This window comes from Chaetomium tenue, assembly GCF_020726465.1.
Source record: "Chaetomium tenue strain MPI-SDFR-AT-0079 chromosome Unknown F5144scaffold_4, whole genome shotgun sequence".
Taxonomy (NCBI): Eukaryota; Fungi; Ascomycota; class Sordariomycetes; order Sordariales; family Chaetomiaceae; genus Chaetomium; species Chaetomium tenue.
Window position 1 is genome coordinate 18830 of NW_027117332.1, and position 25937 is coordinate 44766.

Genomic DNA, 25937 nt, shown 5'->3' on the forward strand with positions numbered 1-25937 from the left:
AACTGAGACGTGGCACAATGGAATGACGGCTTCCTATTCCATTTGAGGGATGCCGCGGGGGGAAGCAAGAGTGAGCTGAACCGGATTTAACTAGGTGCCCGCGCACTTTTTGCTGACCCGCGTCCCCCAACGAGGGGCCGTCGGCTCGTGCCGGATGCTGAAGATGTGACTGGCGATAGCGACGGTGCTCCCGGTACTTCGACTGGAGGCGAGTCCTCCGTACTGGCTGGGGCAGGGCTGCTCGCCATCGTTTTTTGTTGGGCTCGCTCGGCAGACCCGATTGCGGTAAACCACGAGCGGGCTGTGTGGGAGCACGAGATATGGCAGGTTGGTGCCCAAAGCGCAAGTTTGCACTCCGAGGCCGGCGCTTGCGAGACCGAAGCCATCGTCGTCATCAAGGTTCGACTCTCGAGGGCGGTGTGGTTAGTTGCATTAGCCAGGCCACAGATCGGTTCAGCGCCCCCGAGGAAGCGAACCGTGGCCCTAAAGGAGAAGCCTCTCCAGCTGGGTTGCCCATTTGGGCCACTGGGTGTGGGTTGTAAGCCGAGAGAGATCAAAATGATAAGTTTTGTGACGATTTGGGGTTGCACATGTGGAGAGAGTGCATCCGAGCAGCCTGTGTGCTCCTGATACGGCGTTCTGCATGAGGTCGGCTGCCGCCGTGCAACCCCAGCTCTGGGAACACAGGTCGATAAAACGATGCCGTCCCCGGGTAAGCCTGCCGCTATGCAGAGGGCATCGGCGGCGATTCACACACCCAGGAAACAAACCAAGTCAGGAGTCAGGAATCGGGAGTAGGGGCCAGGAACTTTTGGAATTTCCAGGGATCCACGATCTGCACCATACTGCTGGGAGTCAAGACCCTTCGGGCGCCAGAACCAGAACTGAGATATTGCCGAGTCCCGGAAGCGTACTTGCTTGGCGAGCCATTTCTCTGCCCGACTGCACAACCTTGGCAGACAGAGACAGTGACAGCTCAGAAGCGTGAGACGGGCAAAAAACGACAACGAATTCCGCCGGTTTCTGGCGGCTCGTGGGGAGTCACGGCTCTAGGCGCGGGAAGGAGCCCCAGAAAATAGACGGTTCCGTCGATCCTGTACCTAGCAAGGAAGCCGTATGGAAGGATCAAAGGCGTGCGTGCTGTTCGGTGATTTCTAGTGGGTTGGCGTGGTGGAAACGTTGGAGAGGGTTGCTTGGCTCCTAAATGGGCCGCGAGTGACGACAAGGACCGACGACCCGTCAATAGGGGCTTCCCGTGGACGCTGTGCAATGTAACCACCTTCTGCCAGTTCTCCAATAGCGGGGCGCACCCTGAATGGCACCTCGAACACCAGCCAGCCAGTGCGGTCACGCCACCGGCAACCGAGCTGGTGGTTCCATCCGCCACCGGCATGTATAGGCATGTGTGGTGGTGTGCATGTGGGGTCGGGGATGCCTGCTGGCGTCTTTTCCTCCTGCACCCCGTACGGGTTAGCGGCGGATGGCTATGACGACCCAAGAGGGACATCCGGAGACCGATAGCACTTTCTCCCACATGTCTAACGCGAGCACATGGTCCCTGGGTTCCACAACGGCTCGAGCGTTAGGCCGCTGCCATGAAGATGCGAGTGAGGTGGCACCCTGACGATCGTGTCTCGCGGGAGGTTTAAATAGTTGGCGGCCCTTCTGCGTATTGCGCCGCCCACTCCTCTGGTAACGGCCGACAACCAGACAATAGGTAACACCGCAAACTCTCTCGGCGAAGATCGTCGCACCAAGCAGGTAAGCGCTCCAATGGGCCTCGGCGCCTACATCCAAGAATAATTCTAGGAAGGCTGACAGGAACTAGGGCAACGCACAAAGTTAGACAAGTTTTTGACATATCTTACCTCGACGCCCCTTCAAGATGGCGGTAGGTCTTTTTGCCCCCGGTGCCGTGTTTCCCGGTGCTGAACAAAACCGATTTGCAGTTTCAGTCTGGCGAAGCAGTCCGGGTCCGCGGCTCGAGCGTGGTCTACAAAGTCGTCGCCGTGAACAGCAACTTGGTCACCATCTTGGTCTCGAATCCGCAGCCCGATGGCCAGTATTTACCGTTTACCCCGACTGCGCTGCAGACGGTCGACGAGTCCCGACTTGAGAAAGCCGAAGACGTCTATTGAGGGAGTGTGTTTCTCGGCAGAGAATTCTTAGGTTGGGTGGCATTCATCCCGTTTTCTTTTCGGCCACCATCGATCGACATCCCGGTTTCCCGTTTGAAGTTTAGAAGGATGCATGCATTGGATTGTTGTGGAACTCGGAGCGCGGCGCTGGGGGAATTTGTTTTGCAACCTTCACATCGTTTTTAGCGCATACCCATCTTGTTGGTTGAGGAAGTACCACGGGGGGACTCATAGAATACTTATAGAAGGTTATTTCACTCGTTCACCACGCTTTCGTTCCATCAGGGGAGGATTTGATGCCGGACACGGGTCGCAGGGTATTGGGCAGTCGACCCAACTTTTGGGAATGTGACTACCATCCGGAGGAACTTGGTGTTTAGAAGATCCCCTTCTGCGGGCGGTTTCGAGATGAGGGAAGTTGAGAGAACTTGGTTGTCATTTCTGAGGAATAAGCCCGGATTCGCTTGGAAAGTGAATGAAGATTCGGACTTTCGAGAGTTGGGAACACAACAAGACGAAGGAAGGATAAGTCGGGAACAGATAACGCACACATACACCTAGGTAAGATAAGAGGGGCCTAGTTACGATTTCAATTCAAGTTTGACGAACTGCAGCTTGAAGGTAACAACAGAAAAGAAGGTGGTGTAGCGGGCCCGGTCCTTCCTGATTCAGATGGAAGCCACTGTGGCCTCGAGGGGTGCGCCATTGGCGGCTGAATGTTAAGTCGTGTTTGCCGATTGCAACTGTAGGCATCCTTTGTCTCGTGACGATTGGAGGAGGTTTGATGGTACATATGGGCTCTTGCTCAGCGGCAGTTGCCCTCGAGTTCCCACTCTTCAACCTGGACCGTAACCCTGACACGAACACAGGGGCATGGCCCGAGCAACCGGCAATTTGTTGCCTTTGTCTTCTCCGGGGGGTTCACCAATTTATAGTGTATACCCGGGTATTTTTCAACCACCCGTATGCGTCCCTGCCAAAAATGGCACCTTGGCTCACGGATCGAATGATGAACCGTTGTCAATTGGTGGAATCACAACGGGCGCAATAATCGGAGTTTTCGACAAACGGCGGCGTTGGCTCGCGAGAAGCGGCCAAAGCTATAACTCTCCAGCTGCTTACCTTCATTAGGCGGCGCCGCGGCATCAAGGCTAATATATACACCGGAAACCCGGAAACTGGATTTTCCATGACGACGTTGACAACGACTACAAGATGGGCACTTCGGGCATCTTGCAGATCAAGACCGTAGCTGTCAAGAGCACGCAAAGTCAAATACCATGGTCTTCCTCTCTGCATTCGCTCTCTCCATCGGGGCTCTTGTTATTCCAGTCCAGGGCGGCGTGACATACCCAAACTGCGCAAATGGACCGCTCAAGTCAAATCTCGTGTGCGATACGTCCGCCGCACCTGCGGCCCGGGCTGCTGCCCTCGTGGCGGCCATGAACAACAACGAGAAGCTCGCCAATCTCATCAAGTAGCCTTCCCACGTGTGTCATGAACCCCCACAGACTGACCACCCCCGCTAGCAATTCTCCTGGTGTCTCCCGACTTGGGCTCAGTGCCTACCAGTGGTGGAACGAAGCACTCCATGGAGTAGCCCACAACCGCGGCATCACCTGGGGCGGCCAGTTCAGTGCGGCGACTCAGTTCCCACAGGCCATCACCTCTTCGGCAGCTTTCGACGACTCTCTTATTGAGCGGATCGGTGTCATAATCAGCACCGAAGCCCGCGCCTTCGCAAACAACGGGCGTGCTCATCTCGACTTCTGGACCCCCAACGTCAACCCTTTCCGTGACCCGCGTTGGGGACGGGGACACGAAACGCCCGGAGAAGATGCCTTTAGGAACAAGAAGTGGGCCGAAGCCTTTGTCAAGGGCATGCAAGGGACCGAGTCGACACACAGGGTCATAGCCACTTGCAAACACTACGCAGCATACGACCTCGAGAACTCGGGGAGCACGACGCGCTTCAACTTCGACGCAAAGGTGTCTACCCAAGACCTGGCCGAGTATTATTTGCCTCCCTTCCAGCAATGCGCTCGGGATTCCAAGGTGGGATCTATTATGTGCAGTTACAACGCCGTCAACGGCGTACCCGCGTGCGCGAGCCCTTACTTGATGGACACGATTCTCCGGAAGCACTGGAACTGGACCGATCAAAACCAGTACGTCGTGAGCGACTGTGATGCCGTGTACTATCTCGGCAATGCGAACGGCGGCCACCGGTACAAGTCGAGCTACGCAGCCGCTATCGGGGCCTCCCTGGAGGCTGGCTGTGACAATATGTGCTGGGCCACGGGCGGCACGACGCCAGATCCCGCATCGGCTTTCAACTCCCGCCAGTTTACCCAAGCCACGTTGGACAAAGCCATGCTCCGTCAGATGCAGGGTCTTGTCAGAGCGGGATACTTTGACGGCCCCAACAGCCTGTACCGCAACTTGACTGCGGCAGATGTCAACACGCAGGTTGCCCGAGATACAGCACTCAAGGCGGCAGAAGAAGGCATTGTGCTGCTCAAAAACGACAACATTCTCCCTTTGACGCTCAGCGGCTCCAATACCCAGGTTGCCATGATCGGCTTTTGGGCCAACACGACCGACAAGATGCTTGGGGGTTACAGTGGCAGTCCTCCGTTTAACCACGACCCTGTCACCGCGGCACGGTCAATGGGCATCACCGTCAACTACGTCAACGGGCCCCTGATGCAGACCAACGCGGACACCTCCGCCGCCGTCAACGCCGCCCAAAAGTCTAGCGTGGTGATCTTTTTCGGGGGCATCGACAACACGGTCGAGAAGGAGAGCCAGGACCGCACGTCGATTGCGTGGCCGTCGGGACAGCTCACCATGATTCAGAGGCTCGCCCAGACCGGAAAGCCCGTGATTGTAGTGCGGATGGGAACACATGTCGACGACACACCACTTTTGAGCATCCCCAACGTGAAGGCTATCCTGTGGGCTGGATACCCCGGGCAGGATGGTGGGACCGCGGTTATGAACCTCATTACCGGACAGGCGAGCCCAGCAGGAAGGCTGCCCGTCACGGTATACCCGTCGTCATACACCAATCAGGCACCATACACCAACATGGCACTGAGACCGTCGTCGTCCTATCCGGGGCGCACTTACCGGTGGTACAAGGATGCCGTGTTTCCGTTTGGCCATGGTCTGCACTATACAACTTTCAGCGTCGCGCCGCAGGACTTCCCGGCAACATTTTCTATCGCGGATCTCCTCGCGCCATGCAAGGGCGTCACATACCTTGAGCTGTGTCCATTCCCGGCCGTCTCGGTCAGCGTGACCAACACCGGCTCCCGGGCGTCCGATTATGTTGTGTTGGGATTTCTGGCCGGAGACTTTGGGCCAACACCCCGTCCAATCAAGTCACTGGCAACGTATAAGCGTGTGTTTGAGGTGCAGCCTGGGAAGACGGAAACGGCGGAGCTTGACTGGAAATTGGAGAGTCTGGCGAGGGTGGATGGCAAGGGGAATAGGGTGTTATATCCGGGGACGTACACCCTGCTTCTGGACCAACCCACTCTCGCAAACATCACCTTTACCTTGACGGGGGATGAGACAGTGTTGGATCAGTGGCCGCAGCCGTGAGAGGCTTGGAGGTGTTTGATGTTGGAAATATTAGGTGAATTATTACTTCTCTCTACGACGTGAAAGAAAAGCCGCTGTCTCTAACCAGAAATGTCAAGTCCCAATCTTTTCTAGTTAATGCAACGCTGAATCACCACCTCGCCGATTGGGGATGTGGCGGAAGGGTCCCTGGACTCAGAATATCCATCTCCCAGTCTCTATCATAAGACCTAGTCCCCCGTTTAGTGCTCGCTCTTCCGCCGTCAATGGCATGGCGGTATTTCTTCTTTCTGAGCTCCGCTAGCCCCCCGTTGTCGTCCGTCCAAAATATGCGCTCCGTTGCCCACTTTGCGCCGTCTGGCACCAGCACAACGACATGCACGTCTCTCCCTCGGTGCCGCATACCTTTTGGCTCACCACCCAAAGAGACCGCCCGTACTCGTTCGCCGTCATCTGTCTCCACCAACTGGGATGTGGCTGGCGTAGAAGACGCCTTCTCAATGATCGACCTGGTTGCGTGGAACAGAGCAAGGATTTGGGGGATTGTTGCCACCACTCCGTCGGCATCTTGCATGACAGGCAACTCGGCCCTGATGCGGGGGCGGCGAGTGGTGGCATCCTGTGCGTGTTCCGCCCGCAGTGAGCTTCGCTCCCGTCGACTTGGGTCTCTCCTGCGGGCTCTTCGACCATCGTCGAACACGGTCGCCGTCGCAGTATGGACTTCCTGGAACTCTTCCATACCCCAGGCCCGGGCGAAGCTGGGTTGTCCCCGTGTCGTATGGTGCGCCTTCCACCGGAATCTTCCCGTCCCCCTGTCGTGGTGCAGTACCGTCTTCTTCACTCCCTGATCAACGCGCATACTAACGAGAACCTGCCGCGGCACGTCTTCCATGGCTGCCACCGGCTTCACGCTGACTACCCTCCCCCTTTCCTTCCCGGGGTAGAGCGTCATTGGAGCGTGTCGGCGCCTCGCTGCCAGCCCAGGTGTGCGCGTGGTCATCGGAGAAACCGGCCGTTCGACGTCCACTTCAAACAGCGTGATAGTCCCGAACGCGCTGTCCTCGGACCAAGTCAGCACGGTCAGGCACCTCCCGTCGCCACCACCAACATATTTCGCCGTATCAAACAGCTCGCTCTCCAGCCTCCGCAGCTCCCTCTGATCCGGATCTGGCGTCCCACCCCCAACCCCCAGGGGCACCACCACGACCGGACTCTGAGGAGGCACACAATCCTCACAATGGCGACTCCCACAGGGACTCACCCCTCCACCCCCAACACCACAACCTGGAGCAGCAAACCCACCCTGCACCTGCACCGGCGTCGACACCACCACCCCAACCCCTTCCACAACCGTCCCCAACACCACCGGCACACCCCCTAATCCCAACCCCCCTCCCACCCCCTCCCCTCCACCGTGACTACCCCCCTTCGGCAGCAACAAACTCCTCCCTGCAAAGTCCAACCACCACCCCAACCCCCCACTCCCAGAACCCGACCCCGAGCCAGCCGCTCCCGCAGTATAACTCCGCCTAACCCCCAAAACAGGCCTCGCCAATCCCCCGACGCCTTGCAACGTGACCGGTCCGGCACGTGCGTCAATCTTGGAGAGGGCGTCGGCAAGCTCGTCGCGGCGGGTGGGGAGGGCGGAGGGATTGCGTGGTTGTATGGGGTGGGGGTTGTAGCCGGGGATTTGGAGGAGAGGGGTAGCTTTTGGGGGGGATGGGTTGGGGGTGAGGAGGGGAGTGGTGGTGAGGAGGGGGGTTAGGGGGGTTGGGGTATGGTGGGGGGAAAGGGGGGAGAGGGGTTGGGTGCTTCTTCTTCTTAGGGGGTTGGGGGTGGGTTGGCGGTGGTGGGGAGAGAGGGGATTTTGAGGAGAGAGAGTGTAAGCGTGTGGCGTTCTTGTTGTGGGTGAAGGGGCTGTGGAATAGCGGAGGGAGGAGGTGTGAGTGGTTGGAGTCACGCTGTGGTGGCGGTAATGGTGATGGTGGGAGCGTTCATGTTCGTATTGCTGCTGTTGCTGTTGTTGGTATTGTTGTGGCGACGGCGGTGGCCGATGTGAAAACTGGAGGCTACGGGTTGATGTCGGCGTTGGAGGTAGCTCGCGGTCATCGCGTGGCGGATAACGGCCGTGATTGCTGCTGCCGGTTTGGTGGTCGAGGTCTCGGAGGGCTGGTGAAGTCGGCGCATGTTGCGGTATCTCTGTTGACACCGAGTCCGAGTAGCGACGGCGGCCCCAAAATCTCGTAGCAAAATGAAGGCGAGGGTCGTCGTGCGCGGTGGTTGGGGGCGGAGCTTGATGCCGCCCGCTATGGTTCTCCCTGGAGGAGTGAGGTGCCCCATCTCCGGGGATGCCGGCGGATCGCGGCCAGGCGTGGTGCCTGCGGGTTGCCATAATGGAATGACTATTGCATTAAAAGCTGGACTCTGGTGGGAGTAGATTTGAGTGAGTTTGTTGGATTGTTAACAGTGGATGGTGAATGTCAGCTGGTTGTCACCTTACGGGTTAGCCCCTGGGACCCAGCCCGCACCGCTTGGCCGCTCCCGGCTGTGTATGAAGCATGCCGTGTATGGTTAAACGAAGGCCATCTTGAGTCCAAAACATTAAACCGTTGAATGGTTGGGTAGTTTCCGTGTCTGGGGTTGCGGCGTGGTCGGCCGAGGCCAGGGCTCAAGACCCGGCCCTGGTATTGTTCTGTCGGGATTAAGGCGGCCTGGCTGGCCCAGGCCTGGTAATTGTTTCAGTCTAGTTTGAAACAACTCTCAGTTGGCCTCGGCGACCTTGAATCGTGATATAAAGTCCCAGGCCGCCCCTTGCTGTCAACATTTCCGGGTGAACCCACTTCGGCTCAAGCATATGAGTTCGGTGAGGAGTCTAAGGACCAGTCCGGCCGCGTAGACTCCAGCCACTCGGCACATGTATTTCAGCGAAACAAAATCTGCGAATCATTATCATTGCATCACAACAAGTTGTTGAATAAATGTTGATCAGTGTGTAGATCTCCGAATTGTGACCCTAACCCTAAACAGCGAAGGGGCGTGCCAAGTGCCGCTGCTGCCTGGTGATAAGCACGGAGTGTTTTTGTTGTTTATTGACATCAAATGACAATTTGGAGAATCCTGATCTCCAATTCTCGCCCGTTTTGTGTTTCTTTATTCACACAAAACCACATATTGAAAATTCCTCCAGACCACCATGCCGTCTTGTCAGCACGAGACCCTCCATCTTGATGTTTCCCCTCATGCAGCCGAGGTTGGGTTTTCTCGGCCGTCGCTGGCCAAAAGAAAGGCAGCAACAACAGCATCGGGCCGGGCATCAGGAAAGACATCAGACCATCTCCAACTCGAGTCACTCTTCCCAGGGCCCCTGGTGTTGCCCGATGACTGCTTGGCTATCGACCCAAAAGAGCCACCCCAGAGTTTGCGGTCATGGACCATGGAGAAGTTGAGAAACCCTTTCACACAAGAGCGGAAGACCATATATGTCGTCCCAACGCCAGACATTCCCTCGGGCACGGCTTTCTCCCGCACACTCAACGGATGGACCCTCCCGTTTGTGCTACAGGCGCCTCTAAAGGGAGGATGTGATGCTCCCAAGGCCAAATACATCCGCAACTACCTTGAGGCCTTCTATCACCCAATCCCAGTCCGCACCTTACCGAACACGGCGAGCTTCGTCCCCTGGACCGAGGGCAAATCCAAGCCCAACCCCAAAGAGCCGCCGCAATACGTCGGCCTACAACTGGGGGACAACGTCACGCGCATCACGACGCGGCCCTGCCCGGACGAGACCTACCCGCGGCAGCTCAACCTCAACGACATGCTGGACGCGGCCATCGAGGCGCTGCCCTCGGACGCCTACGCGCTGGTCCTGCTGACCGACCACGACTTGTACGAGGACGACGACGACGACTTCTGCTGCGGGCGGGCGTACGGCAACAGCCGCGTCGCCGTCGTCTCGTCGGCCCGGTACCACCCGCTGCTGGACGAGCCGACCGAGATCGACCGCGAACATACCTGGCCCTTCTCGCACTGCGACGCCTACGTGCAGCGTCTGTGCAGGGATGCGGAGGAGGATCACGAACCCGGGGGCTCAGCCTCCACGACCAGCAGCAGCAGCAACCCAAAGCGACGCAAACTCACAACCCCTGCCCCCGCTCCCCAACCATCAGCATCACAACCCTCACCCCAACCCCCCCAGGAGCCGCAGGATCCCATGACTCGTGTCGTCCAGGCCGGCCTCGGCACTCCCGGACCGAACCACAACCCAGCGGGCATGTGGCTAGCGCGGGTAGTGCGCACCGTCGCCCACGAGCTGGGTCATTGCCTGTGCTTGGACCACTGCTCGTACTACGCGTGCGTCATGCAGGGGACGGCAGGCATGGCGGAGGATTTGCGCCAGCCGCCGTATTTGTGTCTGGTGTGCGAGGCGAAGTTAGCGAGGGCGATGAAGGATCTGGGTAGCGATGGGGAGGGCGAGGGTGGTGGGGAGGTGCTGCTGGAGAGGTATGAAAAGTTGATGAGTTATTGTACGCTGTGGAAGTCGGTGGGCATGTTTGCGGCTTATAAGAGTTGGTTGGAGGAGAGGATTACGGTGTTGAAGAAAGCCTCGTCGTGAGTCAACCTAGACCCAAGGGGTGGTTTTTGAAGGTGTCGGACTTCAGCATGACAGCATCCCAAATCGGATTCAGGAGGATTCAACAACCGTGTAACATGGCCCGGGGTTCTGCAAAGAAGCCTTCGCTTATCATCTTATGGCGCCATCCCGAAGCTTTGCATTCGACTCGGCTTGTCGCGGTTGGCCGAGGCCTTGTGAATGCTTCCGCGTGCCATGGCCCACGCCGTTCCGAGGCCGCGCCCTTTTCCGGACAGACCTCCATCGCAGATCTAGTTCGTCGTAGTACCCACTTGGCACAGTGGGCATGGCTAAATGACTGGTATCGGCACAACCCTGGCTCTCGGGCGGGGCATCGGGGAAGGGGTTGATGACTGACTCAGTGGTCGTTATATTTGTATAAAAAGGTGAGACTCATACATAGATATCCTTCTCAAACATTGAAATCCACCATCTTCACTTCACGATTCAATGGCTCCCACACAAGTTGAGCTCCCCCTGCGGGACAAGGCCCAAGCCGACGGCGATGCGAGCCAGACCGAAACCAAGCTCAGCGGCCCCGTCGCCTTTGGCCACGCCCTAAGAGACGAGCAATTCCTCTTTGAACCCTCTTACCGCAACCTCAACCACGGTAAACCATAGCCCCTTTTCTGATCCCCATCACCCACCCCTATAACTGACACCCCCTCCAGGCTCATTCGGCACGATCCCCCTTTCCATCCAAACCCTCCTCCGGCACTACCAAACCCAAGCCGAAGCCGCCCCAGACCGCTTCATCCGCTACCACTACCCCACCCTCCTCGACGCCTCGCGCCACGCCATCGCCACCCTTCTCAACGCACCCCCCTCCACCTGCGTCTTCGTCGCCAACGCGACCCTCGGCGTCAACACCGTCCTGCGCAACCTGACCTGGCACCCCGACGGCCGCGACGAGATCCTGTACTTCGACACGCTGTACGGCGGGTGCGCCAAGACGGTGGACTACGTGGTGGAGGACCGGGCCGGGAAAGTCGCCGGGCGGTGTATCCCGTTGGCGTACCCGTGCGAGGATGCCGAGGTGGTGGCGCGGCTTGTGGGCGCGGTGGAGGCGGCGGTGAAGGAGGGGAAGCGGCCGCGGGTGTGTGTGTTTGATGTGGTGTCGTCGTTGCCCGGGGTGCGGTTTCCGTTTGAGGCGATTACGGCGGCGTGTCGGGAGAGGGGGGTGTTGTCGTTGATCGATGGCGCGCAGGGGGTGGGGATGGTGGATATTGATTTGGGGAAGGTCGATCCGGATTTCTTTGTGAGCAACTGCCACAAGTGGCTGCATGTGCCGCGGGGGTGTGCGGTGTTCTACGTGCCACTGCGCAACCAGGCCATGATCCGGTCGACACTGCCGACGTCGCACGGGTTTGTCCCGAACGGGGGGGTGAAGAGGCTCAACCCGCTGCCGCCGTCGGACAAGTCCGAGTTCGTCACGGCGTTCGAGTTCGTCGGTACCCTCGACAACTCGCCGTATCTCTGCGTGAAGGACAGCATCAAGTGGCGGGAGGAGGTGCTGGGCGGGGAGGCGCGGATCCGGGATGCGCTGACGGCGCTGGCGAGGGAAGGGGGCAAGAGGGTGGCGGAGATCCTGGGCACCGAGGTGATGGACAATGCCAGCCAGAGCTTGACGAGATGCTCCATGGTGAACGTCGCCCTGCCGCTGGCAGTGCAGCCCGAGGACGGCAAGGCGTTGGAGGGCGAGCTGGTATCACTGCCGTCTTTCCCAAACAGTGACGCCGGTACCATCACACACTGGATTCTGCGAAAGCTGCTGGACGACCACAATACGTTTATCGCGCTGTACATCTATGGTGGTCGCTGGTGGGCCCGGCTCAGCGCCCAGGTCTATCTGGAGCTGGAAGATTTTGAGTGGGCGGGCGAAACACTCAAATCGGTGTGCGAGCGCGTGGCGAAGGGAGAGTATAAGCAGGAGTAGGTGTTCATATCGTAGCTCATCTCTTTTCCGTTATCGCCATCCTCTCGCTGTACTGTTGTTCTCCTCACTTGGTGGTGCATATGACCGACCCTCGTCGGATCCTGACGTTGCGTAGCGGTGTAAAAGAAACAGAACGAAAGGTCATAAGGCCCAAGATATCCAAAGCTTGATTACGATACGTACTAGAACACGGCGCTCCCCAAAACCATAACCCCAATGCCAGCTACCCCTTTTCCCCTCCCGTATGCGCAGATCATTACCTCCCAAAATGTGTAGATACGAACAAACAATCATGTACGACCGAAAAGAAAACGCCAGAAAGATGCCGCCCAAGCTACACCAACAGACCAAAGAAAAAACCGCCAACAGACCGCAAGAAACAGCAGAGCGCAGAGAGCACAGAGAATCGACAAAGAAAAGGGGTATCTCAACGCGATTTGCTCCGTCCATCGTTCCCACACACTTACTGGCTTATCCCCTTCCACTCCATCATCTCCTTGGTGGTTGGCAAGAACATTTTGGAGTCCCTCTTCGCCGCGTCGCTCTTTGCCGCCTCGCTGAGCGATACGGCATACTCGCCGCGCTTCTTGATCAAAAACGCCAGTGCCAGCGTCGGCTGCACGTTTCTTCTGGTGGGCTTCTTTTTCGGGTCTTTCCCCTTGCTCTCCAGACTGACGCCGTCCGCATCGTGGTGGAACATGGCCCGCGACACGGCCGCCGCCAAGTGTCTCGCATCAGCCTCGGTAATCGCCCCCGTAGCAGCGATCAGCACCTCGGCGAACAGCGTGAGGAGGTGCTTGGTCAGGTTGCGGTTGGCAGTCGGCAGTCGGTTGAGCGCTTCGGTCCAGAAGTCGAGGCCCGTTTCGATGCGCGGGCACGGCGGCTCGATGGCGCCTTCTTGTCGCGCAAGCAGGATCCAGGATTTGACGACCGAAGGGGAGATGAGGGGTTTCGGCAATGCCTCGAGGTACACCAGAATGAGGCGCGCCGCATCGTGAACCGTGTAGTCGCTCCCCTCAAAGTAGAACTGCTCGCCAAAGGTTGGTGGCGTGCTGAAGATGGCCTGGAGGTTGGTGACGTTGTACAGGTTGCCGGGAGAAGAAAAGATGTTGGTGTCCGTGCCACCTAGACGCACCGGTTAGTTGTGCTGCTCGGCCATGCCAAAAGATGGGGCGACAAACCTGCGCGGCGAATAAATTCACAGCATTTGTGTACCGAAATGGGAAACGTCCGATGCGACGTGCTCCGTCCTTTGTGAGATATCCTAATCTTCATGGGCGCTACGCGGATGCTTTCCTTCAGATCCACGCCGAAGACCACCTCAGACTTCTTTGCCTGCGAGTCTCCTAGCCATGGCATGCGCTGGAAGAACTTGCTGGTTGAGCTGGCCTCGGTCCGGGGGGTCATAGGTAAAGGCGAAATAGGCGTGGTCGCGTCTGGTGTTGACGCCTCATCATCGTGATAGTTCTGCCCCCGCGGCGGGGTAGTAAGTTGCATGGGAGTCAACGATCGCTTTTCCAGCGCCGGATCCTCGACACGACTGTTGCGCATCCGTGAAAAAAGGTTGATGGACTTCCGTACAGCAGAATTCGCGTGGCTAGGCCGCCACTCACCCGAACTGCCGCTTCCCAAGGAACTGACGCTCCGACAATGACCGCCGCCGTCCACTGTGAGGAACAGCGGCCTGTCACCGCCGTCAGCGGTGCTGTTTCCATATGACACCTCCGTGGGCGTCAGGAGCGACACGCCGTCCGTATTCGCGTCCTCTTCGTGGATAATGCCCAGTCCATCTGACCCGGCCGTCTCGATGGACTTGATGGACATTTTGCGCATCCTGTCTTGCGCTCCGGGCTCAGAAGCGGGGTTAAGGTGGCGTCCAAGCTCGAGGTCGGGAGACATGAGCTGTGTTAGCGGGCGGAAGACGTCAGGGGCGACGCTTGGGGTCACCGGGCCGGAGACGGACGGGCTGGGCCCCATTCCAAAGTTATCCTCCTGGTCTGGCATCAACTCGGGCATCTCGCATGGGTGTGAGAAGGGAAATCGTGAAATCCGGCACGACATTTCAGGCTGTGCTGAAGCGACAGTTTGCTCGACGGGGAGCGGCGGCAATGCCTTCTGGCCAACCAGGTTTGTTGGCTGTTCAGCCGGGCGTCTCGCTTGTTGGGTGTGGTGGGTGTGCGGATGCGTGTTGCCGTCGGACCAACCGTTTAATTCGTCGCTCGAGTCAACCACGGAATCGGCGTCGATATCGTCGTTGGTTCTGTCTTCCTCATCTGTCAAACCCACTACCACCCCCCGGATCTGGCCCTGTCGATGGTTGGGGGCCGGCGCTGGTTTTGGGGTCGCCCGGCCGCTGTCATCACCAGCTGAACCGATAGTGTCCCTGGACATGCGCTGCGTTCCGTCTCCCCCACCACCCCAACCGAGCATGGCGGCGGCCAACTGCTCCCGCAAGCCATCGTCCAGGATGTCGCTCATGATTGCAACGTCGTAATATCCCTTCCGCTGAGCTGTCCGTCACCTCGGGGTCATGACATGGCGTTGTGAGGTTGGTTTTGGGTCTCTCGCATGCTGCACAGTGATGGTCGCTCGGATCGTCTCTCGTCGCTTGCAGAGCTGCAGGAGAATGCTTGAGAATGCGTGTGCCCTGGCCGCAATGTTAGTGATTGTGCCGTTTCGAGTGCCCGAATGCAGCAAGCGGCGCAAGGGTGGGGCCCGTGCCGTGCAGCGGTTCCGAGGAGCTCGGCCGGGGGTTCCGTGGGACGGCCGGGGGTTGAGTCCAGGTCCCCAGGTGTAAGCGCGGGGATTCCGTCCGTGTTGGGTTGACCGTTGGGCGATCTGAGATTCGGGACAAAAACAAACCGAAACGAAAAAGACGAAGTCAGATCACCATCGAAAAGGTTCAGATTAGAGAAATGGAGGGAAAGAGCCGGCAAGCAATTGCGGGGCCAGGCAGGCCTAATTCAATAACAAGCTTCCCACCTGCCACCCCCTCAACGCTCCTGCTGCCATGCCATCCCATCCCATCCCATCCCATCCCACCGGGGCATTCAAAAATTTACTCACCGTCTCTCTGCGCTCCTTCCACGCACAACCAGGACCTCCAGGTTCCCGTTGGTCCCCCGCGTCCCCCGAACACCCCCGCAGGTGCTTTTCCAGGCAGGAATGAAAAAGCCACTCCACGCAGCTAAGCTTGTTTCAGGATGACTGCGACGCTGTGCTCTGCCCCCCAAGCTTGCGAGTGCCTGCTGACCGTTCCCCAATCCTGGATCTTTCAGGGGCCGATGGGACATCCCGGGGTGTTTTCTTCGCCCAGGCCCTGGCTTGAACAACATCGCAACCAGCGTCGTATCCATGACGAGGGGTTCTCTCCTGGAATTTGGCCGAAGAGAACGCCACCGACAGTTCCTTCTTTTTGAGAAAAATTATGGGAAAAAAGCATCAAAAATCCCTTAATTCTTCATGGAGGAAGTACAAACCAAGCTTTCTTTTTTTGGGTAGGCACTAAGATTTAGGGCGCATTCCCATGCGATCCATCTGCAAGATGTCGAAAGCAAACATCCCAGGCTCGAGTATCTGAACGACAGAGTCCTCGACATGCAGGTTTGCATCGGCTGTGCCGCGGATTACCACCCTCCCAGGACCACCTGGGCACTCCACCACCGCGACATCGCTTCCAGCGTGCAAGCACCCAAGCACCCACACACACGCACACCGCATCCGATCCGCATGCAACTCATTTCTCACCACAGTTTATGCACGATGGGAGGAGGATGGCTACCGAGCTTCCCTCCCCCCTTTACCCGCAACCCGGGATCACGGCCCACCGACAGCAGGTCGCGCCGATGGGCCGCTCCGCGGCACGGTCTGAATTTTGTGGTTTTGCACGACCGTATGTAGAATAACGAAGTCGTCCCACCATTGCCAAGATGAAAACGAAACATCAAACAACGGCACAGCAAGTTTGGCCAACTCCAGGCAATAAAAAGCAGGCTACTGATCCGCCGATCCGCTCGGATCTCCAGGATCGATCCGGGAGCAGGATTCAGGCAGCGCCGGGACGGTTCTTGACGCCAGCAGTTTGACTTTGCGGGGGTGGAGCCCCCTTCCCCTTTCTCGCGACAGTTTTGAACTTTGGTCGAGTTGACTATCGATCCGTCGAGCGCAGCATTTGTTCTGTTTGTCAAGGCCGAATCGCGGACAGCGATGGGTGGTTGAGGATGATGGTGGATGAGTAAGGGCCTGGGTCTGGATTGGTGACTAACGACAAATACACCTCGGTGAACCCACAGGGTGGTGCCAAGGGGGGATCTTTCAGGCTGCCGAGTGTCAAAAGGGGACAGTCGCGAGTCGTCTGCTAAACTACCGATTTAGGAACCGCTGGATTAGGAAAAGGACTGAGGCCCGAGTGTCAGTCTAAGTTTGGACCATCTGAATCCTTCGGAGGGCCGGCCCCAAGACCCAAGCCCGATCTGCCTATCTTCCTGTGCCCGTCGATTCAGGGGCACAATTCGCTAGTTACAATCTTCAACAACCTCTCCTTGGACGGACATCTCTCGGCATCTCCGCATAGACACCCCGGCGCCCAGCTCGACAAACCAACCAACACCACGAGCCAGGAGAGGAAAGCACAGCGCAAGCCAGTATCGTGATCATGAACCGTCTTAGACCGGCCCCTAGAACCGGCCTGTACTCCCCCCTCCCGCGCCGTTAAACGCTAAGATCGACTCAACCGTATCCACCACAGTCTTCTCCAGCCCAGTATACTCCAGCCCCAACACCTCCTTCGACCGCGAGTTATCAAACGCCCAGTGATCCTCGGGGAAATCATCCTTTCCATCCTCCACCGGCGGCAGCAACCTCTCCAGCGGCGGAAACCGAGCCCGAACAATGCTCGCGATCAAGTAGTTCGAGAAGAAGCCCCCCACCACATAGAAGCGCTTCCCGGCGGCTTCGGGGACCGTCATGGCGCGCACGTGGGCCAGCGCCACGTCGCGGACGTCGACAAAGGTAAAGACGGGCGCCGTCGGGGGGATTCCCCCACGCATGCGGCCCTGCACGAGGTCGCGGATGCGGTGGTTGGACGTGTTCAGGTTGTCCAGACTGTCCAGGCTGCGCGGGGGCGGGCCGAAGGTGTAGGTGCAGTTGATGGTGGCGAGGGTGAACTTGTCGGGGTGTTTCTTGCAAAAGTCCCAGGCGTATATCTCGGCGAATGTCTGAGATGGATCAAAGCGGTGATATGTTAGCCAGCTTCGGGGGCAAGGGCCTTCTGTAGGATGTTTGCTCTGGGCGGAGAGGGCCTTACCTTGCTGGCCCTGTAAGTGTGTGCTGGGTCCATGGCCTCCTCCGCGGTAACTTTGCACCAGTAGGACTCGTCGTACACTTTGGGGTGGTTGGGCGGGTCGAGTATGGCAGCCGACGAGGAAGTGAAAACGACGCGTTTGACACCAGGTGTATGGCGGTATAATGAGTTGAGGAGGCCGCTTATCCCCTTGATGGCTGGATCAAGGCATTCTTTTTTGGGGTCTTCCCAATGCATCCGATACGGCGAGGCCGTGTGAACAACGTAGTCGATCGGAGGATCAGACACGACGACCTAGTTTATATCAATCAGCAGAACCCTCTTCTGGGATGCCGGCACCCTACCTCATCGAATGCGCCCTCTTTTACAATATCCTCGATTACGGCAAACGACACCTGCCGTCTCAATGCCTGATCGATAACGTTGACCATGCGTGTCGCCTTTTCCAAGGATCTCACCGTTACGACAACGTCGAAACTAGGACGGTGTGGTCAGTTCTGGATGTGATTGTTTCCTTCGCACCCATCCATGATCTCTGGCTTACCCATGGTCCAGCAGACAATCCAGAACATGTGAGGCAATGAAACCAGTCCCACCTAAGGAAATGTAGCTAGTCAATGACATGTTACAATTGAACATTGCACATGGCAATACGCGCCTTACCAGTTAGCAGGACCTTGCCTTTGGAAGGCGGCTGAGTGTCGTTCGTCGACATTATGTTGATGCCAGGGTGGAATCTCTTCAATCAGTTCCAAGACCTGATGTGGCGAGTGCGAGGGGGGAAGTAATGTTTGAGCTTCCGAGGTATGTTGCCAAATGCGTAGTAAGTGAGTACCGTTTTGAATTGAATATTTTGACCGTGGTCCGATTTATCGGTAAGAATATGGCTTTCCGTCGATGAGCTTGACGAAGAGGCCAGGAAAAAGCTTTAATAAGTGTTGCCGCAGTTATCGCGCTTAGTGAGACATGCAGATACAGCATGTGGCCGGCAATCCCCAACGTAACCCGACGGCAAGCCCAACAGACGTTCCGACATCCAAGACGCAATAGAAGGGACGGAGCGAGCCACTCCTACCTCGGCACCGAAGCACTCTCCGTACCACCAAGACTTGTCGTTGTCAATAAGACAACAACAAAAAAAGACCGTTCTCAGGGGTCAGCATTGCGCGAGTCAACCCTCCCCGCTCGTGAGCTGAGGCAGATTACCAGCGTATTCTTCTCCCTGTTGCAGGTTCAGGATTGCGCATCAGCAGCTACCTACAAGATCAGATACTCTCTTCGTATAGCAACGGCCGGCTACTACCGAAATACAACATGCCTCCAGCGGTTTCAGACGACCCCCTCCATGTCGCCATTATCGGCGGGGGTGTTACGGGTGTGAACCTCGCCCTTGGCCTCCAAGCCCGCAACATCTCATATACCATCTACGAGCGTTCCACGGGTTTCCGGGAGATTGGCGCGGGTATTGGCTTCAGCCCCAACGCCGAGCGTGCCATGGCCGCCCTTAACCCCGACATACTCGCCAGCTTCAAACGTCTGGCTAACCCCAACGGCGAGGATTACTTCCGGTGGATAGACGGGTACGAAACGGGCCATTTGATATTCCAGCTGCACGTCGGGAAAGACGGGTTCCAGGGCGGCCTCCGCAGCACATTTCTCGAGGAGTGGGCGAAGCTGATCCCCCCTACCGCGGTGCACTTCAGCAAGCAACTCGAGAACATCACCGAGCCCACCACCCCCGACTCATCGAAACTCCGGCTGCACTTCACCGACGGCACGACCGCCACGGCCGACGTTGTCATCGGCTGCGACGGCCTCCACTCCCGCGTCCGGCAACTCCTCCTGTCCCCTCCCGTGACGAACCCACCGCAACCAAACCAACCCCCACCCTCAGACGACCCAACCCCCGCCGTGACCGACCACTTAACCTACACGCATAAGTTCTGCTTCCGAGCGCTGGCCCCCATGCCCGCCGCCATCGCCGCGCTCGGCGAAACCAAAGCCACCACACGCTTCATGTACAACGGCCCCGGCGCGCACCTGGTCACCTACCCCGTCGGCAACAACACGCTCCTCAACATCCTCGCCGTCATCTCCGACCCGCTCCCCACCTCCAACACCAATCCCAAAACCACCAAAAACCCCTGGCCCCACCCCCGACACACCGCCCCCGGCCACAAACGCGAAGCCGAGCAGGCCTTCTCGCACTGGAACGCCACTGCGCGCGCCATCGTGGGGCTGCTGCCGGAGGCCGGGATGGACAAGTGGGGTTTGTTTGACATGGCGGAGCATCCGGTGCCCTACTATGCTCGGGGGAGGGTGTGTGTGGCGGGTGACGCGGCGCACGCGGCTGGACCGCATTTGGGGGCGGGGGCGGGGATGGGGGTGGAGGATGCATTGGTTTTGGCGGCGGTTTTGGGGGTGGTTGGTGAGAGGGGGGAGGGTGGTGGTGAGGGTAATGGTGGGGGGGGGAAGGGAAAAGAAAAGGGGGAGGATGGCCACGAGGGGAAGGTAGGAGAAAAGGGTGATAGAAAGAAGTTGCTGGAGAGAGCGCTGCAGGTGTACAACGAGGTGAGGTATTCGCGGACGCAGTGGGTGGTGCAAGCCACTAGGGAGGCGTGTGATTTGTTCCAGTGGCGCGATGAGGCAGTCGCGAGAAACTCGGAGCAGTTCGGCCGCGAGATTACTGAACGCTTTCATCGGGTTTGGGGGTATGATGTGAATGGGATGGTGGAGGAGGTGTTGGTGAAGCTGCGTGCGGCGGCCCCTTAGATTGTTTGTATACTTGGATCAAACCTTGGGTTTCCATCGCTACTTTGCCGGGGGCAGCCAATAAGTGGCCATGATCACGTCTAGGCTATATAGATTCCGTTGTTGGCGTCAATTTCCGACAGATCCCACTGCAAGCCGAGCTGGTGGTGCAGTAGTTAGGATGTGAACTAGGTAGTCAATTCCCCCTCAGAAGCTCAACATGGCCCGGGCCTGGTGAATGAATGACCACAGCCTCTTTGTTCGACCCGAGCTGGGTCGGGCAATCTTTTTTTCTCTTTCTCTTTCCCAATCGAGCTTTAGTAGCTATTCCTTGCCCGGCTCGAACATAAATAACAGGCTGGAAGGAACTTCGGGCACTCCATCATCAATGAGCATCGCCACAGTCTATATTCAAGAATGGAACTCGTGCTACTGTATATGATGGATTGTATTCAGTGATACTCAAATCATTCGTCGTGGACAGGAAGTATTATCTTAGAGATCTTCCCTTAAACCACATCGGATCCGCGCTATGTAGAGGTACCTAACCTGTATTATGGCCGTCACTTTCCAACAGATCCCACTGCAGATCGTTCTGGTTTAGGCAATGGTCAGAGTGTGTACCGACCCGATTAACCTCCCTTGCGGAGTACTGCGAGGCACCGTTGAACAGGCCCAGTCCATTTAGTCCGATTCCTGGTGTCGGCGGGCAAGCATTCTTTTTCGACTTTTATGCCGGGTTTCCCGCCTTCCTTCTTTGAAGCTGAACCATGTGGTTGAAGAAGGGAGAAGACAAGAGGGGGGGGGGGGGGAATATTAGAGAAAGGAAAGCGACAGACGTTTTAATCGTCAGGCAGGAGTGGGCCCTGTAACTGCTCAGGGGACAGAAAGCTGGAAGCAAATACGGCAAATATTTCGTTCCCAGGCATAACTTCAACTACCATCATTCCGTCATAACATTCATTCAAGCCGTAATCATGTCAACTTCCGACCTTGCCATCCCAAACGACAGCCATTCAATACCAACAACTCCCACGACATCCTCCAAACATTTCTGGTGGACCCCTTGCCATGGTCTCATCCGTAATGGGGCAGGAACCCCCTTGCACCATATATTTCCTAATAGCATGAACAAGATTCTCCCTATCCCCCGAGCGGACAGGCTCGGGGTGATCCAAGATCTTCCACCTTCCCTGGTCGCCGCATAGCCCGCTCCAGATGGTAGCGTCCTCCAAGGTGAGCATGTCCCGCATCTCGGCCAGCGCAGAAGGCCAATGACCATCCAGCCACACGGAAAACAGCTCGAGCCGGCGCAGGGTGTCCTTGTGGCGCGCCAGCACATCCATGAGCAGCGACTTGGTCAGGTTCATGCCGCCGAAGCTGAGCGAGGCCAGGTGCGGCCAGTGCTGGCCCCGGCGCACGACGTCTCGCAGCCATCCCTCGCTCACGCCGGGACCCCTGGGGGACAGGGAGCAGAAGGCGATGGCGAGGGCGCGGAGGCGGGGCAAGGCCGCTAAGAAGTTGGGGAGCATCTTGGCTTCGTTCACGCGGGCGTACTCGGCGAGGTCGGGGTGTTTTGCGCCGAGCCCGAAGCGGTCGATGCCGCACACGCAAAAGTGTAGGTTTAGATCGGTCAGGTTGGAGAAGGGAGCAAGCTGGGCCGGCGTTTGTGGGAGGTCTCCGATGGATCGCCACTCTAGTCTGCCGGCTTTGAGGGTTTCCAGTTTTGTGTCGCTTTTCTCGAGAGCGCCCAGGAGCGCTACCAGAAGGCGGCTGCCGGGCTTGCCGTGCTGTCTGTGGATAAGCGTCAATGGGGTATAGCTACCCCTCGCCCCGTATCTATTCGAGCATTGGTGCCATCCTTCACAGTTGATGATGACGCTTCGTAGACCCGTCAGCTTGGGCAGCACGGCGGGGAGCAGGTCGCAGATCAGCGGGTTGCCTTGGACACGCGAATGGGCGTCACGCTGCTGGTCAAGTTTGGCGTAGGCTTGCTGTCGGGTCTGTCCATCGTTGCTCAGCACATGGCCGGCTGGCCAGTCACCCGTCCAGCTCTTCCGGACCGGGGCGGGCGTGTAGATAAGCGATTGGAGGTATTTGGACTTTGCCCGGTCCCGGGAAAGGATACGAAGGAGGGAGTGGTTATCCGGGTCCGCGTGCACGATGAGACGGCGCAACACAATGCGGGCGCCGATGCCGCCGAACGTCTTACAGACCAGGCGGAAATTGCCCGCGTCAGGGAGGTCAAGTAAAAAGCAGATCTTTAACCACAGCTCCGGGGGGAGAGTGAGACTGCTGGGGCCGGCATGTCCCATGTGGCCCGTGTCCGTCATGTTGTGGATGTCAACTGGACTGGCCGGTCTAGCCGGAAGGTGAACAGGAAGAGTGGTTGATTGTGGAGGGGACCTGAAGGTCGGCTGGGGTGGCCGGCGCCAATCAGAGCGTCAGGAGTCGGGATGACCTGATCCGGCTCTCAGCTTCCCGAAAACACCAGGCCCGCCAAGGGCAGGGGGCGGCGGCCGCGCGTTCCGTCCCACGCAGCCGCACATATTATGTGTAGACAATCAGCCCCTTCTTGCTTGCAGTTGACAACTTAGTATTCGGTGCCCACACACACCCGTGTTCAGCTCTCAAACTTCAACTCCTATTCGTCCGTTCGTCTCTTCGAAGCCGGATACCGGAACCCGATTCGCCCCAAGAGTCCCAGTTACTTACACTCCACCACACTTGACAGCAATACCACTTACACGTATTACAACTTGCAACTATGTCGGTTGCCGATAGCTACCCTGAAGCCAGCATGGCTAGTCATCCCTACTTCCCTCCGGATCTGGAGCTGCCCGGCTACATGGCGAACCCAACCTCAGTACCAATTCTCCTCGCCTTGTTCGCGGCCGGCGTGGGCTTCGTCTTTTCGGCCACCATCATCTTGGCGCGCGTGGTTCAGCCCAACTTATCCAAGGGCAAGTTGTATACGGTCATGTGGTTCATGTTGTGTGGTTGCATCCACCTGTTCTTTGAAGGTATGTGCGGGACTCGGACTGTTCTTATCCGTTCTCCTTTTTCCCCTCTCTGTTTGGGCTTCCACTGACACTTCTCCCACGAATCAAGGCTATTTTGCCTACCACAGCGCCGAGATGCCCGCACGGATCGACGTCTTCGGGCAGCTGTGGAAGGAGTACTCCAAGTCGGACCACCGCTACCTGACACGCGACGGCTTTACCGTCTGTATGGAGACGGTGACGGCGGTCGCCTGGGGCCCGCTCTCGTTTCTCATCGGCTGGCTCACCATTAAGGATCACCCCCTCCGCTACCCGCTGCAACTCATTGTCAGCCTCGGCCAGATCTACGGCGACGTTCTCTACATGGGGATCTTCTTCTTCGACGAGGCCGTCCACGGTGCTGTCTACTGCCGGCCCGAGCGGTTTTACTTCTGGGTCTACTACGTCATGATGAACGGGTTCTGGTTCGTCATCCCGGGATGGTTGCTTTTTGAGGCCGTTGTTGAGTGCACCAAGGCGTTGCGCCTTGCGCAGGAGACTGCGAAGCGGGCGTCGCCAAAGTCGCAATGACTGTCGGCGATTAAGGGGGTTATAGAAGGTGATTCTCGTGGTTATTCCAACGGCCGTCGCATTGTAGCTAGATATTGACCGTGGGGGGTATCGATGGTTTAACGAGATAATAATAATAATACATCTAATTATCCAGGCCTTGATAACATCGAATCTGGGCCACGGACGATGATGTGCCCATATTAGACTCAAACTCGATATGGATAAGGCGTGAGGAGTCATGCTGAGTGTTAATGCAAAGGATTGAAGCTGCAAAAGGAAGTACTATAGGTGTTTCGCCCTTGATTAATATCATTGATGCCTTCTCACTTCCCAGGGGCCGTCCAGTTGCCACGCGTGTGAGGCACTCATCCAAGTCGAATCTCACCACACGATTCGTGCGCGTCAAGCTTTCTAGACGTCCCGTCCGCCTCGAGTATCACCACTATTTCCCCAACGGCGTCGGACTTGGATATATCCTCGGCATCTGCATAATCCGTTTGCCTAAAAGGGAAATACCAGGTCAGCAGCATTCTCACAGACAATATCATGACTACTCCGAGGGGCACTCACGGTCCTCCCACGTCCTCTTGGGGATATTCTCCTCGATCCGGATATGCCACATCCACAAACACCACAACGCCACCAGACTATCCCGCGCCCTCCGCGCCAACGGCACCAAAACCCTCAACCGAAACACCTCCTCCCCGCCCTCCACCGCCTCCCTCACCTGCACCGCCACCGCCCTCCCCTCCGCATCACTCCACTCCCAATCCCTCCCCTCCCCCTCCTTCACCACAAAGTGATACTCCCCCTTCCTCACCTTCTTCCCCTCCCTCTCCATCCACCTCTTCTCCGCATCCGACACCACCTTCACCGCGCGATACCCATGCCGAAACACCGGGCTCTTCTCCACCACAATCTTCCCCAGCGCCTTCCTCGTCTGCGGCTCCAGCCACGCCTGGAACGGGATCCCCGCGTGCGGCAGCGGCTTGCGGTGCTCTAGCCAGTAGACATCCTTGGGGCGGCGCGCAAGCGAAGGGCCCGTCACCGCATCTGGATCATTATTATTGCGGATGCGCAGGTCCAGGCGCTGGAACTCGATGCGCTCGGCGGCGGCGCCCTGCTCGTGGATGGCGCGCGAGAGCTGGTAGATGGGTTCGGAGTCCGGCTCGCCTGATGGCAGGATCGGGTAGATGAAACGGCCGTGGATGACCAGGGTGCAGGGGTCGAGCAGGGCGTCGGGATCGGGGGCCGTGGTGTCCGGGCGGGCGTTGTAGGCGGGGGGTTCGTAGGGGGGTGGGTCGTCGGCGGGTGTGGTGGTGGTGGTGGTGGTGGTGGTGGAGGTGTTTTGGGGGTTGTTGTTTTGGCTGGAGGTGGCGGGCGGGGATCCTGGGGTGAAGGGAGGTGGTTGGTCTTTTGGGATGCCCATTTTCTGTTCTTACGTCTGTTGCGGTTATTAATATTTTGTTATTTATGTATTATGCTGTCTGTTGAGGTTTGTTGTCGATAATTGGATTAGGTAATTACGATGATGGAAAGGTGAGAGATGAGAGCTGTGGCGGCCATTGAGTGAAAACACAAAATGATGTCAGTCGTGAGATGGAGGCGAATGGGGTCATTTCAAGGGATCGAGGATTTATTTCATTGCCGTGGCCCGTGACTCGCGACTCGCGTGCCGTGAGCCGTTCTTGAGCCATTTCATGGCTAATATTTGAGTGCACAGCCCAGGTCAGCCTGCATTTCTATTCTGCTGCGTATTTGCCTCATTAGGCGCTCTTGGGCTTGGCTCAAACAAATGCCTCTTCGGATTTCCTCGGGGCCTGTAACCATCAGTGTTTTGGGCATCGCGTCGCTGTCTGCGTTTGCCAAGAAATGATCACGGGGCTGGCAATTGCAACCTCGGCGACGGGATGCCTTGGCGTGGCCTTTACAGAGAATGGAACGGAAAGGCTGCGGATTTCCTGCTTTGGCAGTGCTTTATACGCTCGATAAGGCGCAGGCGATCAGAGGGATGAGGGCGCGGATATCGGAAGGG

The 25937-nt window shown here is 57.7% G+C and overlaps 12 protein-coding genes across 12 annotated transcripts; 6 read left to right on the plus strand and 6 right to left on the minus strand.

The window, feature by feature from the left end:
- Nucleotides 1-1281: 1281 nt before the first annotated feature.
- F5144DRAFT_570383 (uncharacterized protein) lies at nucleotides 1282-1971 on the minus strand. Its single transcript, XM_066788761.1, has 2 exons — nucleotides 1829-1971; nucleotides 1282-1761 (listed from the first exon to the last, which is right to left on the minus strand). Exons 1-2 carry the CDS (start codon nucleotides 1859-1861, stop codon nucleotides 1471-1473), a joined length of 324 nt encoding a protein of 107 aa, XP_066642349.1. The 5' UTR covers nucleotides 1862-1971; the 3' UTR covers nucleotides 1282-1470.
- F5144DRAFT_602039 (uncharacterized protein) lies at nucleotides 1886-2138 on the plus strand (the record flags this gene model as incomplete). The annotated part of the gene is made up of 2 exons (XM_066791183.1): nucleotides 1886-1891; nucleotides 1950-2138. The coding sequence occupies 2 exons, from the start codon at nucleotides 1886-1888 to the stop codon at nucleotides 2136-2138; spliced, it is 195 nt and encodes a 64-aa protein (XP_066642350.1).
- An 852-nt stretch (nucleotides 2139-2990) lies between these two features.
- Nucleotides 2991-5747, plus strand: F5144DRAFT_647591 (glycoside hydrolase superfamily; the record flags this gene model as incomplete). Its single annotated transcript, XM_066792924.1, has 2 exons — nucleotides 2991-3615; nucleotides 3668-5747. The coding sequence occupies exons 1-2, from the start codon at nucleotides 3419-3421 to the stop codon at nucleotides 5745-5747; spliced, it is 2277 nt and encodes a 758-aa protein (XP_066642351.1). The 5' UTR covers nucleotides 2991-3418.
- F5144DRAFT_570388 (uncharacterized protein) lies at nucleotides 5690-7137 on the minus strand. The gene has a single exon (XM_066788762.1). It carries the CDS (start codon nucleotides 6724-6726, stop codon nucleotides 5878-5880), a length of 849 nt encoding a protein of 282 aa, XP_066642352.1. The 5' UTR covers nucleotides 6727-7137; the 3' UTR covers nucleotides 5690-5877.
- Nucleotides 7138-8919: 1782 nt separating this feature from the next.
- On the plus strand, nucleotides 8920-10341 carry F5144DRAFT_488956 (uncharacterized protein; the record flags this gene model as incomplete). The annotated part of the gene is made up of 1 exon (XM_066785697.1): nucleotides 8920-10341. The coding sequence occupies one exon, from the start codon at nucleotides 8920-8922 to the stop codon at nucleotides 10339-10341; it is 1422 nt and encodes a 473-aa protein (XP_066642353.1).
- Nucleotides 10342-10575: 234 nt separating this feature from the next.
- F5144DRAFT_212382 (pyridoxal phosphate-dependent transferase) lies at nucleotides 10576-12366 on the plus strand. The gene is made up of 2 exons (XM_066783057.1): nucleotides 10576-10969; nucleotides 11031-12366. Exons 1-2 carry the CDS (start codon nucleotides 10810-10812, stop codon nucleotides 12293-12295), a joined length of 1425 nt encoding a protein of 474 aa, XP_066642354.1. The 5' UTR covers nucleotides 10576-10809; the 3' UTR covers nucleotides 12296-12366.
- A 95-nt stretch (nucleotides 12367-12461) lies between these two features.
- F5144DRAFT_212411 (uncharacterized protein) lies at nucleotides 12462-15065 on the minus strand. The gene is made up of 2 exons (XM_066783058.1): nucleotides 13477-15065; nucleotides 12462-13420 (listed from the first exon to the last, which is right to left on the minus strand). The coding sequence occupies exons 1-2, from the start codon at nucleotides 14771-14773 to the stop codon at nucleotides 12759-12761; spliced, it is 1959 nt and encodes a 652-aa protein (XP_066642355.1). The 5' UTR covers nucleotides 14774-15065; the 3' UTR covers nucleotides 12462-12758.
- Nucleotides 15066-16971: 1906 nt separating this feature from the next.
- F5144DRAFT_489792 (uncharacterized protein) lies at nucleotides 16972-18312 on the minus strand (the record flags this gene model as incomplete). The annotated part of the gene is made up of 5 exons (XM_066785755.1): nucleotides 16972-17511; nucleotides 17601-17891; nucleotides 18056-18074; nucleotides 18142-18193; nucleotides 18261-18312. The coding sequence occupies 5 exons, from the start codon at nucleotides 18310-18312 to the stop codon at nucleotides 16972-16974; spliced, it is 954 nt and encodes a 317-aa protein (XP_066642356.1).
- Nucleotides 18313-18911: 599 nt separating this feature from the next.
- Nucleotides 18912-20369, plus strand: F5144DRAFT_488859 (uncharacterized protein; the record flags this gene model as incomplete). The annotated part of the gene is made up of 2 exons (XM_066785688.1): nucleotides 18912-20043; nucleotides 20113-20369. 2 exons carry the CDS (start codon nucleotides 18912-18914, stop codon nucleotides 20367-20369), a joined length of 1389 nt encoding a protein of 462 aa, XP_066642357.1.
- F5144DRAFT_629275 (uncharacterized protein) lies at nucleotides 20068-22731 on the minus strand. Its single transcript, XM_066792373.1, has 2 exons — nucleotides 21509-22731; nucleotides 20068-20509 (listed from the first exon to the last, which is right to left on the minus strand). The coding sequence occupies exons 1-2, from the start codon at nucleotides 22679-22681 to the stop codon at nucleotides 20450-20452; spliced, it is 1233 nt and encodes a 410-aa protein (XP_066642358.1). The 5' UTR covers nucleotides 22682-22731; the 3' UTR covers nucleotides 20068-20449.
- Nucleotides 22732-22864: 133 nt separating this feature from the next.
- On the plus strand, nucleotides 22865-24060 carry F5144DRAFT_570406 (Emopamil binding protein-domain-containing protein). Its single transcript, XM_066788763.1, has 2 exons — nucleotides 22865-23371; nucleotides 23460-24060. Exons 1-2 carry the CDS (start codon nucleotides 23116-23118, stop codon nucleotides 23918-23920), a joined length of 717 nt encoding a protein of 238 aa, XP_066642359.1. The 5' UTR covers nucleotides 22865-23115; the 3' UTR covers nucleotides 23921-24060.
- Nucleotides 24061-24344: 284 nt separating this feature from the next.
- F5144DRAFT_592280 (uncharacterized protein) lies at nucleotides 24345-25331 on the minus strand (the record flags this gene model as incomplete). Its single annotated transcript, XM_066790349.1, has 2 exons — nucleotides 24345-24403; nucleotides 24473-25331. The coding sequence occupies 2 exons, from the start codon at nucleotides 25329-25331 to the stop codon at nucleotides 24345-24347; spliced, it is 918 nt and encodes a 305-aa protein (XP_066642360.1).
- Between the last annotated feature and the right edge of the window lie 606 nt (nucleotides 25332-25937).

What these genes read in the sequence shown, in the direction of transcription:
- F5144DRAFT_212411 (XM_066783058.1), bottom strand. Translation starts at nt 14,773, where the DNA reads ATGAGCGACATCCTGGACGATGGCTTGCGGGAGCAGTTGGCCGCCGCC. An exon ending in TGAATTTATTCGCCGCGCAG is followed by an intron (nt 13,421 to 13,476) that starts GTTTGTCGCCCC and finishes CGGTGCGTCTAG; the next exon opens with GTGGCACGGACACCAACATC.
- F5144DRAFT_629275 (XM_066792373.1), bottom strand. Translation starts at nt 22,681, where the DNA reads ATGACGGACACGGGCCACATGGGACATGCCGGCCCCAGCAGTCTCACT. An exon ending in TCTTGGATCACCCCGAGCCT is followed by an intron (nt 20,510 to 21,508) that starts GTCCGCTCGGGG and finishes CTGCACCACCAG; the next exon opens with CTCGGCTTGCAGTGGGATCT.
- F5144DRAFT_212382 (XM_066783057.1), top strand. Translation starts at nt 10,810, where the DNA reads ATGGCTCCCACACAAGTTGAGCTCCCCCTGCGGGACAAGGCCCAAGCC. An exon ending in TTACCGCAACCTCAACCACG is followed by an intron (nt 10,970 to 11,030) that starts GTAAACCATAGC and finishes CACCCCCTCCAG; the next exon opens with GCTCATTCGGCACGATCCCC.
- F5144DRAFT_570383 (XM_066788761.1), bottom strand. Translation starts at nt 1,861, where the DNA reads ATGTCAAAAACTTGTCTAACTTTGTGCGTTGCC. An exon ending in GTCTAACTTTGTGCGTTGCC is followed by an intron (nt 1,762 to 1,828) that starts CTAGTTCCTGTC and finishes TGGAGCGCTTAC; the next exon opens with CTGCTTGGTGCGACGATCTT.
- F5144DRAFT_570406 (XM_066788763.1), top strand. Translation starts at nt 23,116, where the DNA reads ATGTCGGTTGCCGATAGCTACCCTGAAGCCAGCATGGCTAGTCATCCC. An exon ending in CATCCACCTGTTCTTTGAAG is followed by an intron (nt 23,372 to 23,459) that starts GTATGTGCGGGA and finishes CCACGAATCAAG; the next exon opens with GCTATTTTGCCTACCACAGC.
- F5144DRAFT_570388 (XM_066788762.1), bottom strand. Translation starts at nt 6,726, where the DNA reads ATGACCACGCGCACACCTGGGCTGGCAGCGAGGCGCCGACACGCTCCA.